Source organism: Trichoplusia ni, chromosome 11, assembly GCF_003590095.1.
Source record: "Trichoplusia ni isolate ovarian cell line Hi5 chromosome 11, tn1, whole genome shotgun sequence".
Lineage (NCBI taxonomy): Eukaryota > Metazoa > Arthropoda > Insecta > Lepidoptera > Noctuidae > Trichoplusia > Trichoplusia ni.
Genome location: NC_039488.1, coordinates 10,705,375 through 10,724,092, shown reverse-complemented (window position 1 = coordinate 10,724,092; position 18,718 = coordinate 10,705,375). Strand labels below are relative to the sequence as shown.

Below are 18,718 nucleotides of genomic sequence, written 5' to 3'. Positions count from 1 at the left end.
TCGTTTTCCATCATTTACTTTCAATTTGCAGAATCTATTTTTTTACTGTACCTATTCTGTGAAAGTACTGAAATGTTGCAATATACTATTGAATTGTCTATTCCTCGAACTGAGTTGCCATACTTGCGAAAACTCCATTAATTTTGGGAACAATAGAATCTATCTTAAACACAGAAATAATTTACTTTTAAAGTTTACTAAGCATTCATATAATCCTCTTTAATTTACACATTACTAGTAAAACTTAAAAATGTATTATTTTTGTTAAGGATTTTGCTGTGCTTTAATTTATATTTTGTTTAAAACATAAAAACGGTCTAGTGGATACTTTTTGTCATATTAACAATTTTGTTGACATCTAATTGAGTGCTTAACCTTTGTAATAGTGTTTGAATAAACTTTATTTATGATATAAGTCTGATAAGTCTGTCAGTGAGACTTCCAAAAAACATTGAATACTCAAATACAACTTTAAATATTCAATCCTTACTTTTTATCACATTATTTAAAAGTAAGGAAGATGATGAAATGCATGGTAGTGGGAGCTAGAACCATCACGTCTTGCTAGTAAAAAGCGTACTGGTAAGTGACGTCACATGAGATTTAAAATCACTGTACATGTTCCCTTTTTGATTTAATAGCCAAAAGAAAATACGTATCAAAAAAAATTCGTTCGTCTGTTTAACGAAATGAACAGTTTTTTTTTTGACAAATATCCTATTATTTTTAGTACCAATATTACAACTTTCATTAAATATATTCTAGCCTTTAAGGTAAATTACAGATTTAAATTATCATTTTTCGATAAGTAAAATACTTATTTAATATAAGATTATAATCCCAGCGTTCGTATTGCGTCAGAAGAAATAAATAAATTCAATCATTTGTTTTCATTTTATGCTGTCAGATGACTGGCGGAGAGGGAGTATTAAATTTTCACTCTGACAACCGGTATATCTAATTCCAATATTGTATAAAGTTGAAGCAGCTAAGTTGAGGCAGCTTTCTTTGGTTAGTTTCTATCATTTGTCTTCATAATTTAATTATAGGTCGTGAAATTTGGAGTGATACATTAAAAAAGTAATAATATAAAATCAAATCGTTTCAGTGTTGTTTTCACTAGCAGTTTCTCCGGAACAGGAAACTTATAAAATGGTAGGTATAATGTGGTTAATACTTCCGATTTCTAATATATTTTATGATAATTCGATTACAATTTTCATTCTTAAGGTGAATCTAAATTTATAATATTAAAACAAAGCATGTAATCAGAATTGACTTTGTTATGGATAGTTGCCGGATGCCGGCATGCGGTGTAGCCATTTTGAGTTACTGTAATGGCTGGCGGCCGCCATGTCACAGAAGTAAAATCACAGTTCACACCTAGATAACTTACTAGTGCAATACTAATCGATCCAGTATATTGTGCTCAAGTTATTGTCAATGTATGGTATATTGTGAGTTGTTCTTTGCAAGACACCTATAATTATTGGAATCAGTTTCATTAGCAAGAAGGAGTGTCAGTGATTACACAAAATATCATTTTGTGAGCAATGTATGTTCTTAGGACTCAGGTATGACAATATTGCAATCTCGACAAAGCTTATAATTTAATTTTGCGATATGTTACCTGAAACTTCAAATTGACAATATTTTTCATAATTATGTCAGCTGATCATGAAATATTGATATATCCGCTGGTACCTATTAGTGTTGCAAAAATAGCGATTAATGATTGTTTTTATGGGTAGATGGATGGAAATGTAGTTCACCCTCACCCTGGGGTGGTACCGGGGGGGATTCCGGGCGTAGTCCACGGCATGGCAGTCCATGGAGCAGGACCTGATGGGGAGCATGCCCCGCACGGGCCGCGCCGCCGTTACCAAAACCGGCCTAAGCCTCCTAGTAACTTGGAACGTCTTCCACTGGATGAAGCTGCTAAAAGGGTAATTTCCATTTTAGGTTTTTGGTTACTTTGATAATTTTAACGAAATTGTAATTAATTATCATCGACTTCATCAGCAAAACTGCCAATCTTACTCAATCTTAATTGTTTACACAATAGATTTTTAAATATCTTGCAATTTCTTCATTTGTTTCCTTAACAGTTGTTTTTGCTTAACTGCTTCAGAAGGGAAATTTATGAGTGGAAATGGCAAAGGGTGAATAATGTAATTGTTAATTTGTAAATAAGATTTTAGGGACTCGATGCAAACATAAGTAATTATGTAGAATCAATAATGTAGTATTCAAACAAACTATTTTGTAATGATATTGCAGGAAATGGAATCTCTGCCACTTAAGACTCCTGTGTCTGTGTTGCAAGAATTACTGGCTCGTCGTGGGACTGTCCCCAAATATGAGCTGGTACAAATAGAAGGAATGATACATGAACCAACTTTCCGTTACAGAGTCACTGTTGCTGATATGGTTGGTAAGTACTTGGAAGTGTGACATTCTCTATATTCAAATTTACAACATTGTAAAAACAGATGTATTTACAGCTATGGGCACTGGGCGTTCAAAGAAAGAAGCCAAGCACTCTGCAGCTAAGGCTCTTCTTGATAAGTTAACTGGTGCTGCACCAGCTGATCAATCTACCAATGGCAATGTGCCAGAAACGTAAGTGTTTTATTATGTTGCATATTGTGTCACCCCAGCTTACTCAAAAAAAGAGGTCTGATGGCAATTTTAGTCTTGATTGAATAATCCCTAATAAATTGCCTATGTGAATATTTGTTGATAGGGGAACAGTAGTATCATCATTTGAAGATAAATTGATGGGCAACCCCGTTGGCTGGCTTCAAGAGCTTTGCATGTCTCGTTTTTGGCCACCGCCTTCTTACCATGTTGAAAATGATGACAATGTGAACAGGCGTAAGTATCATTAATTTGTATTTGTAGTATTATATTTTATGGATACTAATTACATATTTTTATTATTTCTTTAAGGTTTGCCTCATGAGCGTCAGTTCACTATTGTGTGCACTTTGCTAAAACGTCGTGAAGTAGGGACTGGGAAGTCTAAAAAACTTGCCAAGCGACAGGCAGCTTACAAGATGTGGCAAGCTCTTCAGGACAACCCTCCGGAATCTTTCCAGCCTGAAGAAGAGGTACCACAAGTCTTTTGTTTTATGTATTTTTAAAACCAAGACATAAAATGGCAATCAGATATCTGTTACCTTAGTACTTAACAGGTAATTTAAACTAGATAATATCCTTATAGTTTTATAATGACAGTAAACATGGTTTCCTCACACTTGATGTTTTCTCCTTCATTTATTAGCAGATCACTAGATTAGCATCAGCCATCAGAGTGGCTCTTCTATAACTACCTGTGAGAGTTGCACGCACTTGGCCAGGTGTTTTACTATCTTTCGGTCGGCTTTTATAGGCATGAAACGACAGAAGGGTCTCTCGCGTTTAAAATTATTTGTATTTATATTTCGTGTTATGTTCTAGGGCGGAGTCGCGGCCCGTTATGCCGACTTGAAAGATAGTAAAATCTCCACTCTGACTACAAGTCACAGCCACAAGGTGTCGCAGTTTCACAAACATCTCAAACAGTCTGTCGGCCCAAACCTGGCCAAGTTGCAGGTATGCTATTCTTTGAATTATTATGCATGGATCTAAATTGATGCTGAAAATAATCTTATATGGTGATGGTTTGTTCAACATTAAAGTTATCTGAATCCGAATTATTTTGTGTGCATGAAGATTAAATGTAAAATGTACCTAACATAATTAAGTATTTGGCTAGTGATTGGTAGAAAAATGACTCAATATTCAAATTACAGATAATAATAAACTAATTAATGCATATTTCTTGTAACAGGTGACACCCTTGAATAATAAGGATTTCAATTTTGTCCAATTTCTGCAAGAGATTGCATCAGAACAGTCTTTTGAAGTCACTTACGTGGATATTGAAGAGAAGTCAATGACTGGACGTAGTCAGTGTCTTGTCCAGTTGTCTACATTGCCAGTGGCAGTCTGCTATGGATCAGGACTTACTAGCAAGGATGCTCAGTCTTCTGCAGCTCAGAATGCTCTTGAGTACCTCAAGATCATGACTAAAAAGTGAATGGTCACATCACTTTGCAACATCAACTCCAAAAGCTAAGTGCCCCACAGTATTACTATCAATGTAACAAGTTATCCTTAGTGATAACTTATTAGTGGTGAAGACATGGCACTGGAGCTGGGGATTGATGTTGTTAGGTTTTGAGCCTACACTTATCTTTATCACCACTTCCCATTTGAATATGGCATTTTGCCTATGTGCCAACAGCACTTCGGGCTATGCTTTATAACTGGCATGTTTGCAGTATCTTACTTGTGATTTTTTTCTCCTTTAGTTTTTATTTGCACTTGCCCATCTCATTAGTGCATAGAGTCAAGTACTATTTATTTAAGTTTCTTTTTTTACACTTTTACAAACATCAACAAGTGAGTTTTCACTTGTACTACTACTGCCAATGTGCGAGGATAAATGGCATAGCCCGTAAATTTTAATGAAACAAAGTATGGAGTGGTTACACAACAAAATACAAGCTATACTTTGCATAGAATTAGTGTAATTTTCCCAGCGTGGAAATTACTTAATAAATAGAAATATAATAATAAAAAAACAAAAAAAATATAAAATATACAAAATGTAAAAAAAAAGTGTGGATATTTCCAGTTTAATATTCAGCATTATATAGGCATGATTTTTGCATTCATATTAATAAAATGTATACTTATCAGACAAAAGTTAAAGTCTTAGCTTTTAATGTGTAATTATTATAATCATGGCATAGCCAGTCATATTTTTCCATTTTGTTTATCCAGTTATATACCTATATTACATAAATTTAGTTAAGTGTCGTGTGTTAAGAAGCTATCTAACATGCTGAGCATTAAACGGAAAAAAACTATTCTCAGCTAGTATTGTCTTGTTGACGAACTGCCCGACCTTTGCTTTTAACAAGCTCCAACATTGCGATTTACTTGAAACTGATATGAATTTTTGCCAAACGCAAGGGTTGGAATTTGTAAATGAATCATAAGAGGCAGGATTGCAGAGTGTTATTATTTAAATTTGAACCAGTGAGTCTAGGTTTTCTTTTGAATACAAGATGGTTAACTTTGCAGGGAAGCTGAGAACTACGTGCTAGAGTGAGATATCACTGGAATTAGTGGTTGCGAAGTTAGGATCCCTTGCCTGTGAAAATGGGCATTATTTTAATGCAAAGTATAGAGGTTGTAACAATTTCTAACTGTACAGTGTCGTCGTCAGTGCTTTGCCTTTACTTGCCGGGCAAAGACGAGGATCCTGCACGCACCAAGTTTCTTTTAAATTGAATGGTGTGAGTTCAACCTGCCCTTGTAAAACATCGCACTGTTCAAGTTAGAAAAGACTACTCGAGTAAAGGATTGGAGTTCCGTTCAACCAAGACCAACTAAATAAAATTATAAATGTCCGACCGTCGCGGCATTAAAATTTCATATATTATTTTTATGTTTAGTGAGTCTTGGTTTTACATGTTCTTGTGATTTATCTCAAGATAGTAAAATAATAAATTGTAGATTATCGTCATCTATGTGAACCTATCACACTTCTCACCTATTTATGTGAAACGGTTTTTCTAACATATAATAATGGTAAACTAACTTAATTTTTTGCTATGAATTATTTCTGCGCTAAATAAAATAAATTTGATGTTGCTTAGAATGGTATAATTATTATTTCTTTACCCTATAAGCCTTTTTTATGTAAGTATGTATAACACAGGTGTTATTTGCATCTGTATGAATTACAATGACGGCCTATCTGACCACCAAGTGTAGTCTTGGGTAACATATTGGCCTCGTAAGAAGAGGTTACCAGATCTTCAAAAGCTTAGCGCTGCAGAAGTGAGTTCCTAAAATTTATGGAGAAAATGTTAGAATTAGTTTTACTAGAGGAAGTACTTCATCTATCCATGATATTAACTTCTAATATATAAAATTATTCTATATATAATAATTGTTAGTTACCGAACTCCTCCGAAACGGCTTAACCGATTTTTACCAAATTTTATATGCGTCTTCAGTGGGTCTGAGAATCGACAAACATCTATTTTTCACATACCCCAAGTGTTAAGGATTGCTCACACAAAAAAAAATATTTTTTGGACGAAATTTTTTATTTTTATGATGTGGCATTAAAAATACATACAACTAGAAATAATTTATTCAAAGACCAATAGAACCAATTTAGCTATATTAGTCTAGAAATATTTGTTGAAGTTCAGTTAAGGTTAAAAGGTCGTAAAATATGAACAAGTTGGAAGATAAACCAAATTTGTGTATTTTTGACTGCATTTTGTTATCATCACTTAGGCGGTTCACCAGGATAGCTAGTATTTAAAATAATCATTTTTACTACATGCCTATAAATATGTATTGTATACAGTACATATATTAAGAAAAAAAAATATCTGTCGGTCTTTTGGTTCCAGCTAATCTTCGAAATGCCTGGACCGATTTAGACGGGTACGGTTTAATTGGCCGGTAGCTGTTGTAATAAGGAGTGCTTTTCGAGTATTTTATGTTAAACGCAGCAAAGTCGTAGTTGCATTAGGTTAAATATAACATTACCACCAAAGAAAAAAAGCAATCATATTTCTTGAAGCGTACTTTTTTCATTGCATTGAATAGAAGCATTTCTTGTCGTGTTGACGTACTCATTAAATAGGCTACAAAAATAGAACATTTTCATTATTCTATGGTTTTATTAAAAAAAAAAAAACTAAAAACAATTGTGTACCATCAGAATCTGATCTATTTTCTTTTCAGTTTGACTTTATTGTTAAACATAAATTTGCCTAGCCTGTCACGCCTACTTATTACGCTGCTTCTTGAGTTTATGTTCAGAGTATTTCTACGCGTCACAGATGAGGATTTAACTGGACTTAAATTTAATGAATCTTAAGACTCCCAATTGTCATCTCTGGACAAATTCCACGTTTCTATAATTCTTGGAGTAAAGTTGACGGTATCAGGGTTATCTATATTTTTTACTGTTTCATTTAAGCCAAACATAGGTTCCTTGACAGACTCGTAGCTATCTGCCAAAATTAAATTACTAGCACTACATCCAGGCGAAACAGTATCTTCACTGCAAAATTCTGGAGGTGGGGGAATTAATTCATCACAATAGTTATCATTCACTACACATTTTAAAAGTGTCCTTGGATCAAACATCGATTGATCTATTTTGAAATCTTCTGAAGGTTCTAAATCTACTTCCGGAAGTATGAATGGGTCAATATCTGCATCTGAAATATACTCGTCTTTGGAATCTGTGTTTTCTACTTGACTCATTTCAGCATTTTGTAAAGGTTGATTTAGGTTCGTTAGTTGCAATTCGTGCACTTCAGGGTTATTGTATTCGACTGTAAATTGTTTTGAATTTTCGTTGAATACCTGGTTATGATCTTTTAGTATGTTACTTGGTATTGTCGCATGCAATTTATGAATATCACTTATCTTAAACGGTCTTGTACATCTTGGTCTTGGAGATCTATCGTCCTTAATCATTTTGTTTTGTCCCGAACAGTCCGAAGCTACATTCTTAGTGACACTTTTCCTGAAAAGGTTTTAGCGGTTTAGTATTTTTCTTTAAAATAGTGTTTACACTTTTTCAAGAGTTTTAGCCAAAAAAGAAAACCATTATGATCAATAGCTTTACCATACAATTCAATAAAAAGTAGCGCGATAGTAAATTTCAGAAAATCATAGAAAAAGAAACGTACCCAAGTATCCTGCCATATTTTTGTAAAATATTGTCAACACTATTTTCATGTATTAGAGGAGCATCCATTGTGTCTTTCTCTTCATTGTTATCCGATATTCTTACTGGTTCACTAAATAAGGTTTTAGTGTTTTGTCTTTCATCTAAATTTATCACTTCCTGATTTCCCATTGTAAATGGTATTTCAGGCAAATTGCAGCAACCATCGTGGTCGTCAGCTATAATCTGATTGTTTTCGACTTTAATTTGATCTTTTCTCGCCAGCAGAAAACCATGTTTAGATCCGCTGTAGTTGCATGCGTTTTGCGTTTCACGTTTTTCCAAATTTCTAGATTTATTCTGAATATTGGTTTCATCATGTACCACTGGGTCTATAAATTGCATACTGTTACTGTTTTTATGTATTTCTTCAGAATCAGAATTTATATTCTTATCAAAACTCTGATTCCGTTTTCGGGTTACAATCTCTGTAACATCCATATCCAATCGTACTCTTTTTATAACTTTTACATTATATTCTGAAGTTTGCTTAGTACAGGTATCTACTTTGGTTGTGGAATAACGATATTTCTTTACATACTCAGGTTTAGGTACAAATTCATTTATTTGTGTGGTATCATTTAGACTTTCATCGATTATATTCCAAAATGGAAACTTTAACCCTTCTGTATCTAGACAACTGTTTCTATTAGTTAGTACTTGATTGTGAATCTTACGGCCGGCAGCATCGATTGTTAACATATTATTTTGCATGAATTTATTATGTCTGTCATCAGAGCAATCATTAAAGTTCTTGATCGTTAAGGTTTTACAATCGTCTTTATTTTTTAGAGGAATACAAGTTAACAGTTTGTTGTCTATAGGCATTAGACTCATATCGCTGGAATAGTCTTCTTGCATTTCACTATGTTCGTCCTCATTTGAAGGTTCTTTTGGAATACATACCAGCTGTTTCAAACTATTGTTTTCATCACAATCAATTATATTTGGAATAGTTAAATGTAAATTGGATATATTTCGGTTTAATAGACTGACAGCAGTGTCATCAGTACTATTTTCGGCTTTAGAAGGATTGCCTCTACTTAATACCGAGAAATCCATCTCACTGTTATCATGTACTAATGGCATTGGCACTAGCATCATATCTCCAGTAGCAGTACCTGATGCAGACTCGTAACCAATCACTGTTTTAGAATTGTTTACTGGTAATGTAGAATTTTTATTACACTTTTCTATAACTTCATCGGCAATAAACATACGGGTATTACTTTCATTATTGTCGTTTTGTGTATCTTTACAAGTTATTAATTCTTCATTTTGATTTCTTTGAATGTTCACCATGGCATTGCATCGTCCGACGTAATCATTAGTCCCCAAAATTTCTTTAATTTCGTATTTAGGATATTGGTTATATGTAGGGCTTGCGGGTATTTCATGAGGTAATTGTGCTTCCGGCAAACATTCTTGTTGCTTACTTATTGAAACATTTTGATTGTTGCCAGCCGAGTTAAACAATATTTCTAGTTTTCCATCAGTCTGTTTTGCCACATTCTTGGTTTTAGTTAAGTATTTTTGAATGTGCGCCTTTATAGTATCTGAAAATCCATTATCTTCGTGAGAAGTGTATATGTCATTCTCTTTATCACCAATAGATGATTTCTTTTCTATTACATCTATGAAGGTGTAATTGGATTTAGTAGTAAATGGTTTGCGCTTTCTTGTTTCACGAGTTAGTTTAGGGAAGTTTAAGCTTTGTTGTCCTGAATACAAACTGTTGTTGTTCGCAGATGTAGTAGCAATGACCGAACTTCCTTTGTGTTTACACATTTCGGATTCGATTTCACTTAGTAAGTTGTCAATTTTTTCATCGTCAGGGTCATAACTATCAATATCTTCAGTGCAATCGTTTTGGTCAGGAAACAAATTTAAAGTTTCAATGACTGGGTTGTTGGTTACGGTTGGAACATTGTTTATTGCATCAATATTATAAGATGCCTTACTTATATCTGTTACATTATTGGTTAACACTTTATCATGTTGATTGGATAAATGCAGGTTTCTTTTTATATTTTTGGATGCAGTTAAAAAAGAATCTTTTAAGCTTTTGAAATTTTCTATTATGGCAGTGTCGCGTTTTCTTTTTTCTTTTGACTGTGTTTTATCTATAGGCTCGACGTTTTTTCTTTTGCGTTCCTTAAACGTATCAGTTATGCATGTTTGCCTCGCAGTATTTTTCTTCACCGGTGCACCGAATTTAGGTGTTTCGGGCCAAGGCATAGCTTGCTGTTCTAAATCTTTGAATAAGTATTCTGACTGTACATCGATTCCGACTGTAATATAAAAATGTCATGTCAACTAGATTAAATAAGTATAAATAATCTGCAAGATCTTCCTTTACAGTTTCTAGAATATAACTTACCGAAACTGGAACTGATACAATGGACAAATATTTTGTGTTCGAAATTATGTTTTCGTCTCACTTCGTGAGTTATAGTGCCATTAAAGACACTTATGAGGTCTCTATCTCTGGAACAAAATGTTTTCTTGCATGTTACCTACGCATTTTGTCCCATTACAAAGATAACTAAAATACTGACTTACTTGTATGAAGCGAGTAATAATAGGTGATTGCTAGAATCTCCAACAACAACGTAAAATTTGTGCCCATCTCCAGCTGTCAAATTATCCATGTTTTCTGATAGAAAAGCTTGGTTTAGTAACACTAGTTTTATGTTGACAATTTTGTCGTCTATTGGCGTCATCGTCACCTGATATTTTGGAAGCAAACTTATCTGTTTGCGGAGGATATTACCGGCTGGAGCACCTTTGTTCATTATCTGAGGAAAATTAAGTGGACCTTAACGTAAGATATACTAAAAAAATATTTCGTATATCTAAATTTGGGGTATTCAATGTAAACGGAAAATTGTGCATTAATAATAAGATATTTTTATTTTTTCCGGAAAAAACAAAATCAAGCTTTTAGTTCAATTAGACCGTTTTACAGGCACTTTTAAGACGCTACAATAATGACTCTGGGTAATACCTACTTACTACTGACGAATGACATGGAGGTTAGGGCAATGATTAATACGAAAATCACAAACCAACTAAAAGGAATGTTTAATTCTTACCCTTTCCAAATCCCTCGGATGGCTCTCCTCAAGTAACATGAAGTTGACTTTACCAGCAGACGCGAGCAACGTACTGAAAGTTGGGCCAATCCCCTTCAACTGCTTACTGACGAATGGAGAATTCTCCCATAGATGTGCTGATACACACTTTGCTAAGATTATGGAATTTAGTACGGCTGAGTAAAATGGAGGTTGAATAGTATTTGGGTTTGCTCGAGTGACATACGTTACTAAACCTAGAAACAAACGAATAGGTATTGCAAGTTTATTATCTGTAGTTAGAGATTATCCCTAATTCCTTAGTATTGTTGTTGTGGTTTTTAGGTAGCCAGGAAGGAAACAACGACACTAGACTTATTAAAATTTGACACATAAAAGGGATAGTATTTGTCCCATTTTAGATAATTATTGAGATTGCAGAATAAACTGATTTATTTACTATAACTGCAAAAATACAACTTTTAATGGAAATTATTTGCAGATCTTCCAGATCATATAGTAACGAGTATAATATAATTAAAGTAAAAATACTCACATTTACAAACTCTATCAGCAATCCTCATAATCTTCATAGCCTCTTGATTGAGAGACGGATCGGGGATTGGCAGGCAGCCGAGTACAGCTTGTATTACACTGTAGACAAAACGATTATTTCAGGTACAACTATTATGGTCGTTTAATATCTGCCTAGATAGATACTTAACGCTTCTACGCTTCTACGCTTTAACTTAAGCAATTTTATCAATTCAATTTAATTTGATTAGCAATTAAAATGTTATGACAGTAATTAACCACTGGCCACTTAGCAAATAATTTTATTTAGTTGATAAAGCCGATAAAATATTGAGCATAAATACATAAAGCTGGTACATATTATAGGTAAAGCTTAATTTGTAGATATACTCAGTACCCACTCACCAATTAAGTTTCATTTGTCGCGTACTGATCTTGCCCTTCATAGGGAATCGTATGGTTGTCGCGGCGTTGTTCCTATTCAGAGTGTTCAGACATCGACGCTCGTCGACTCGTAGATGCATGTCCGCTAACTCATGGCTCTCGCATATAATATAAAGAAGACGTTCTAACGATTCTGAACCTTCAATCTGATAGATAAACGGGATGTTGGAGGAAAAAGCTCCATTTATGGTGAATTTGTGGTCAAGCGAGACCTGTATGCCTATAAATTCGTCTGTATTGTTTTTTATTGTATGACTGGATGAACCGTTTCTGTTGATATTTTTTTTATTTAAGTAACGGGAAATAGCTGTCATTTCTTCCCATAATAATTTTATCTAGTTTGGATCAGTAGCTTTTACTTAAAGAAGGTTACATGTTTTTGTTGTTAAAAAAATACCGTTGAATGGGATGTAAGCATTACAATAAGAATTAAGTTAAGAAATAGGAATTTGCCTGTAGGCACAAGAACTTGACTTTTCCAATGCCTGTTTTTTACATTGTTCGCTTAACATAGTCTTTCAGCAAAAAGTTGTGTATCTTGTCTCATTGCTAGGTAATTCATTATTCTTCAATTAAGCCCAAGAACTCATTTCGACCTTTTGCAAAAAGGTCAATTATACTTACACATGATGACACTTCTAACACTGAACTTTACAGAATGTATGTGGATAATGTGATTCTATTTGCTTTACGTACACTTGTGAACTACTTTTTTATATCGCTAGTAGTTAGCAACAAGAAGATAATCATAGCTTGGAAATATAAGGTGGAGATTCTATTAGATCCATAAATAGAGTTTACCTACGTGAGTTAATTCTTAACAATTATTTACATAGAAATCTAAATAACAAGGTAATAGAAATGGCATACACCGCGGCGATCTATCGAAACGCATGTCGCCGGTGGGCGGGGCTTCAACACATTCACAGCTAATAACTACGCAATCACGCAAACATTAACATCGAGAAGACCAAGCAAACAACACTAGGCCGTACGTCTAATGCAATAAGGTTGACTTTGTCGTTGTATGGATTCACTAACTCACACAGTCATTGCATTTTTTTGCATTAGTTGTAGTGATTACGTAAACTACACTAGGGATTGACTACGGATCCGAAATATAATGAAAGACGAAATTATGAGTGATAATGTTTTTTGTTGTATTCTTCTATGGATTACATTATAATATGTACCAACTTACAAAAAAAAAATCGCTAATTGTCGGTTGACAAAAAAAAATATTATTAGGAAATACTTGGTACCTAGGTAGGTTTGGTTTATACGGTGACTTTTTAGTCGTCTTACAAAAGCAGCCCAGTTCATGTATCGAATGACTAGTAAACGTTCATAATGAAAAAATAGGTATTTATGAGATTTGGATAAATTTAAATTGCAAGTTTTATTCAATGCTATGCTATAGCGCATGGCGTACTTTTTTAAACATTCAGTTGCGAGCGCGGTCCGAGCCATAAAAATGGAGAAGGGCGCGGGCGGCGGCGGGCGGCAAGTTATCAAGCATGCAACTAATTTCATAGTGTATATTCGGCCTAAGTTGTAGGGTACCAATTTCGTTTACCCGTGGTAGTCATCCACTTGTCTTTTGTATTTATTTGCATCCTGCGGGATTCTGAAATAAAAATACATTCAAAAATATGTTCACAAAAACGAACGACTATTAAAATTGTTACTTTTCGTATACAATGTTCATTTTGGATAATTTGTCCGCACTTAACCACATCACTATTTCCGACAGTTTTGTGCGGCCGTACCACTATAAATACGATCGTATTGAAAATATTATTTTTCGTTATACATTTCTCTTTTTACAACGGTGCATTTCCGTAAGTCTCTTACTGCAGAGGCAATGGTTAGTAAAGAATGCAATTGTTGCAGGATGGTGCGATATTCATATGGTTTATAATGAAGGTTATGTTTTGAAATTTAATTTTGCAATAACATCAATATTACTGCAATAATTTACTTACCGATAAAATGTTATCTATTTATTTATGTTATTACACGATGCAGATGAATTTCCAGCCTGAGAAACGCCGCAAAACACCATTTTTAGTGGTTCTTGCTGTGACAACGTTCCGCGAGCGACTGAGCGTAAGTTCGCGCGCTGGTGTCGTCCAAGACACCAGTGTGGCGACAAGGTCACGCGGCGTTGGCACTTCTATTACCTTGTTATTTAGATTTCTGTGATTATTTACCATTAAATGTTTTGTACTTTACCTTCATAATATTTTTCATAGTTTCCAAATCCAAATAAAAAATGGACATGAGGCGACCGGCTTCAGTCGATTCAATACAACTTGCTTCATCCATAGTTATAAGTCCCGAAGAAGCTAAACCGTTCATTGCCTTCACACACAGTTCTGTAAAACAAAAACGATGATATTTGCACAGGATTGCGATCTGTTGCCTTGATAACATTGTATGTAAGAGCATGATATGGCACCAAGGAAACTTTGTGTATTTATTCCATCCCAGTATTTAAATAAGTTTTATAACAATTTGGTATTTATAGATTAGTCATGTAAGTACGTTTACATGTGACGGTGTAAAAGTTCAATTGCCAAGTACATTAGTCACGATATAATTAAATGTTACATCCGACAAACGTATCGGCGCATATATAGGTTAAGAGATTCACAATATGTATATGGTGCGAAGATGCATCATGCGCCTTTCAACTTTTCCAGATAAGGGCATCGTCGTAGAATAACAACGTGGATATGGAGAATTAGATACAATCAAGGGTCGATAAAGCAATTATTATAACTAAAGTGAAGATGAATAAACATAATTGCCATTCCAATGACGTGATATTTACAAGCGTTTACTACAATTTAGCACAAACACACACACATTAAGTACCTTCAACGACGTCAGAAATAGCTTTACGTGTAAAGGGCACGTACTAGCTTGTGTAGTAAGTTAAAAGCACTCTGCGAACGTTTATGTATGTTGTTGTATTAGAATCAACAAGTATCATATCGCCTATAATAATGTTGAAGATTCCATGCCGTTCCGAAATATTATCACGTTCCAAGGAGTATTCATTTTTAATTTCCTAAGGTTTGCCTAGAACATCCTGAATTGGTTAACGTAATTCTTATATGCATCGCGTACAGAAGACGGATATTGGCGAGTGCGCTATCAGGCTAAACTTAAGACTTAAGAAAACTGAGTTACCCGTTGGCATCTACCTATAGGACGAGGAGCGCGAACATTGTTAATAATATGAAAGTAATGAAATAAAACCGCCTGTCGATAACTTCAAGAACAATTCTTAGGGTATTATTATGAATTGTGAGCGCTGAACCTATCAACGTACATTAATTGAAAGAATGGGCAAAATGAAACAAGTGACAATCAATAAAATCGCACAATCTCCTCTCTTGTGCCTAGAAGAGGATCGCGTGCATCGGCAAATGCTAAGGATCACCGCGTGTCGACAAGACCCATCCATCAATCATGATCCGGAACTCAAGCGAGGCCGCTAAGGACCGGGGATAGCGAACACAAGTGTCACGCAATTGATACCAGGTTAATTTAATGATGGATTATAAAAAAATATGTTTCAAGGTCGACCATGTTTAATATCGACAAAGTAAGAACTTTTTATTGTACCAATTCAATAATATTTAAAACATTTTAACTATACGCGACCGCGATTCGAACCCAAAACAAACAGTCTTGCTGAGTTGTTAAAATGTTTGGTGAGTAAAAAGCTGTTCATATCTAGGGGTTGGTTATATGCTGTTACAGGAAGCAAGTCTGACAAAATCCATTATATTATAGTTCACATAAAAAATGTAAAATGCAGTATTAGAGATTTTCAACTGGCTTCAACTAGATTTTAATAAGGCTTTGGCTGCAATAAGCAGTTGTAGGAGTTTCATAAGAAGATTGTAAACATGTTCCAACATTTATAGTTAAACGAAATATGAATATACAGTTGTAACAAAAAAAAAATATTTGTTTTATTAAATGTTGCGAGCGTTTAATTAGTTGGGTTATTGCAGCACTTGATTGGATATGGTGGAATGCTTTTGATACGCATGAGTTTGAAACAACTTTTAAATGTGGATAATTAAAGATTTAATAACTATATACATTCTTACATATAATTCCCATCTTGGATAATAGTTTCAAGGTTGTATTTCTTGTAATTACAGGTACTTATTAAGTACTGATCATTGTTGTCTGTATTTCTTAATTTATTGTTTGCACACTTATTTACAAAGTCATAAGTTAAATAGATGTGTGATTCGACCTAACGATATTAAATGAAGTTAAACATTGATGCAATTTATAAGCAATATTTTTTTTTGTCATAATAAAATGTTATAATTCTGCAGCGATGATTATATCTTAAGATTCTTACAGCTTTATTGTATAAGTAGATTGTAAATGAATTAAAATTGTAGATAATACAGATAGATAAGGTAAATAATGAATATTTCATAAGTTCATCCATTAAATACCAAGAGTAAATTGTTGCTATAATATAATTAATAGACCATATATTTTAATTACCGATGCGTAGGTGCTGTAATGTGTTTTCTTGTAAACAAATTAAAGAAATAAACCTTCAATATTTTTTTTCAGTTTAATAAGATTGTTATCGTTACAATTATATCCGTGGATTTTCCTTTAATAACTCGTTTCATTATAACTAATGATTTGAAACTTTGTGCCAAGAGTTATATCAAATGGAATGATACTTATTGCTTTCAGTGCTTTAAGAATGTTTTTTAACACAAGGGGTTTGTTTTATAGCTACCAGCTGTTGCTATAGGCAAGGGCACCAATTAAAGTATTGGAAAAATGCTTAGAATAATACGAATAAGTAGTGCTGATTTAATCCAAGTGCCAATTAGCCATTGTAAATAGCAGAATTGGGGCTCTGGATGTCAATTATAGCTCCAAAAACATTATCCTCTTTTAAAAAGTCGGATAAATGTTCCCTATATGTTAACCAAGGTGTTAGCTACCTCCATACCAAATTTCATGGAAATTTCCATTCGTTTGGGCGTGAAGCGGTAACAACGCTTACATACTTTCTCAACATAGATAATATTAGTAAGTGTATTCTTATATTGAATCGGTTTGAGAAAATTTCGGAATAACCTGTTGCTGCGATATAATCTGATAACCTGGTATCTTACTAAACCGTTGTACGCTCCATTGTATTTGACTCCACATAGGTAACTTTAACAGTCCTATGTTTAATGATTTGCAAGATGTTTATATATTATCTTAATACTTAGATTTTACGAGACCTTTATACCAGTTTGAATAGGATTAACATGTAAGGAACAATGGTGTTGTAGCAATCATCGATTTTTCCAGGTAACCTTTGATCGGGCAAAGTTATGCGGATACATGGTTTTTTTCATAAAGACTATTATTTTGTTTAAGAATAGACCTTTCGTATTTAAAAAATCTTTAATTATCCTTTTAAATTAATAGTTTGTGTTATTATGTTCAATTTCGATAAGTTCCATAAAAAAATATCACGTCTGCGTCATTCAAAATTCTACGTTACAACAAAAAATGTTTCTACGGCTAATTAAAGTTTACCTAAAAGTCCACCGAAGGTATATGCCACCTAATGCGCAAAAGAAATAAAGATGCTACTACTTCTAGTTGCACTTATTACATAAAACACTGTGCTCACGTTTTCGTTATTATCAAGATGTTGGTAGTTAAGTAGGTACATACAAAAACACAAAGACTACAAAATAATTAATTCCTTTAAATAAATACGTATAAGTCACTTGAAAATCACTAAATAAAGCCCTTCTTGTTCTACATGAATCGATAAGCCTTTCGTTATTTACTGGTAAGCTATAGTAGGTATTTAAGATTATGGATAACTTGATGGTCTCTAAAACGATAATGAAAATGAAATAACGTAGAACTTACCCTCAATTTTCTTAGAGATAAGATGTTGCGGTGAATTTTGCGGTAATCCTAGATACCTGTTAAAGATTAATAAATTAGATTCTTAACTGAATTTCTGCATAGCTGTCAAAAAGCTCAGATAGCCGACAGAAGCGTGCGAATCGATCCCCGCTAAGACAAATATTGTTGTGATCCATGAATGCTTGTCCTGCGTCATTACACAGTGACTTGAACGTTTGTGAAACACCCCGAGATACAAGGATTCCTCAGCGCGGGTGTAGTTTTTCTAACTTGATAAGTCAACGTAGGACTTGTTGAATGATTTAATGTTGGCTACAAGGAGTGACAACTTATGTAGAAGTCTGATAGAGCTATAAACTTGCGGTAGTAAATGATTACTTAAATGGCAATTCATACAAACCTTAAAGATAAATTACACTTTATTATTGATTTTAATAATTTTAATCGAAATGATAAAATTTTGTATTGAAAAACTTATCCGAAGTTTATGATAAAATACTTATTACCTGCACAATTCACTTTCATACCGAAATAAATTGATTTTGAATCGCTAAATCCAAAAGCATGTACATATTAGTATTTACTTACTTTTTGGGATCACGAGCGGCGCGTATGTAGAGAAAGGTAGAGCGCAGCCATTGCACGCACTGGGCGACATCGCCCACAGTACCTAGCGCCGCTTCACTGTTCAAGTTCTCTGCTAAGCGTTTATGCAAAAAGCTCTGTAACGGCTCACAACCACCCACTAAGGCTTGATAACGAGGCTGTAAAATGAAAATGATAAAACGTAACTGGGAATAGATGCGAAACACGATCGCGATTTGTAGAGAACTATGTTGAATGTATAACCTATGTAGCAGTTGATAAAGTTTTTAATGGTTATTTTGTATTTGACTCATCGTAATACATT

General features: G+C 33.9%; 2 protein-coding genes across 5 annotated transcripts; one reads left to right on the top strand and one right to left on the bottom strand.

Moving 5' to 3' along the window:
- Positions 1 to 911: 911 nt before the first annotated feature.
- On the top strand, positions 912 to 5,716 carry LOC113498572 (interferon-inducible double-stranded RNA-dependent protein kinase activator A homolog). 4 transcript variants are annotated; one of them, XM_026878627.1, is made up of 9 exons: positions 912 to 1,011; positions 1,109 to 1,155; positions 1,752 to 1,946; positions 2,281 to 2,434; positions 2,493 to 2,622; positions 2,747 to 2,877; positions 2,953 to 3,113; positions 3,463 to 3,597; positions 3,836 to 5,716. In XM_026878627.1, the coding sequence occupies exons 2-9, from the start codon at positions 1,153 to 1,155 to the stop codon at positions 4,082 to 4,084; spliced, it is 1,158 nt and encodes a 385-aa protein (XP_026734428.1). In that variant the 5' UTR covers positions 912 to 1,011; positions 1,109 to 1,152; the 3' UTR covers positions 4,085 to 5,716. The 4 variants fall into 4 exon arrangements, with proteins under 4 accessions (XP_026734428.1, XP_026734429.1, XP_026734425.1 ...); XM_026878628.1 differs by lacking the exon at positions 912 to 1,011 and having other exon boundaries at positions 1,033 to 1,155; XM_026878624.1 differs by lacking the exons at positions 912 to 1,011; positions 1,109 to 1,155 and adding an exon at positions 1,233 to 1,574.
- Positions 5,717 to 6,025: 309 nt separating this feature from the next.
- Positions 6,026 to 18,676, bottom strand: LOC113498568. The gene is made up of 10 exons (XM_026878621.1): positions 18,397 to 18,676; positions 17,809 to 17,864; positions 14,107 to 14,249; positions 11,833 to 12,017; positions 11,450 to 11,547; positions 10,915 to 11,150; positions 10,382 to 10,617; positions 10,200 to 10,306; positions 7,782 to 10,110; positions 6,026 to 7,615 (listed from the first exon to the last, which is right to left on the bottom strand). Exons 3-10 carry the CDS (start codon positions 14,230 to 14,232, stop codon positions 6,955 to 6,957), a joined length of 3,978 nt encoding a protein of 1,325 aa, XP_026734422.1. The 5' UTR covers positions 14,233 to 14,249; positions 17,809 to 17,864; positions 18,397 to 18,676; the 3' UTR covers positions 6,026 to 6,954.
- Positions 18,677 to 18,718: the final 42 nt, after the last annotated feature.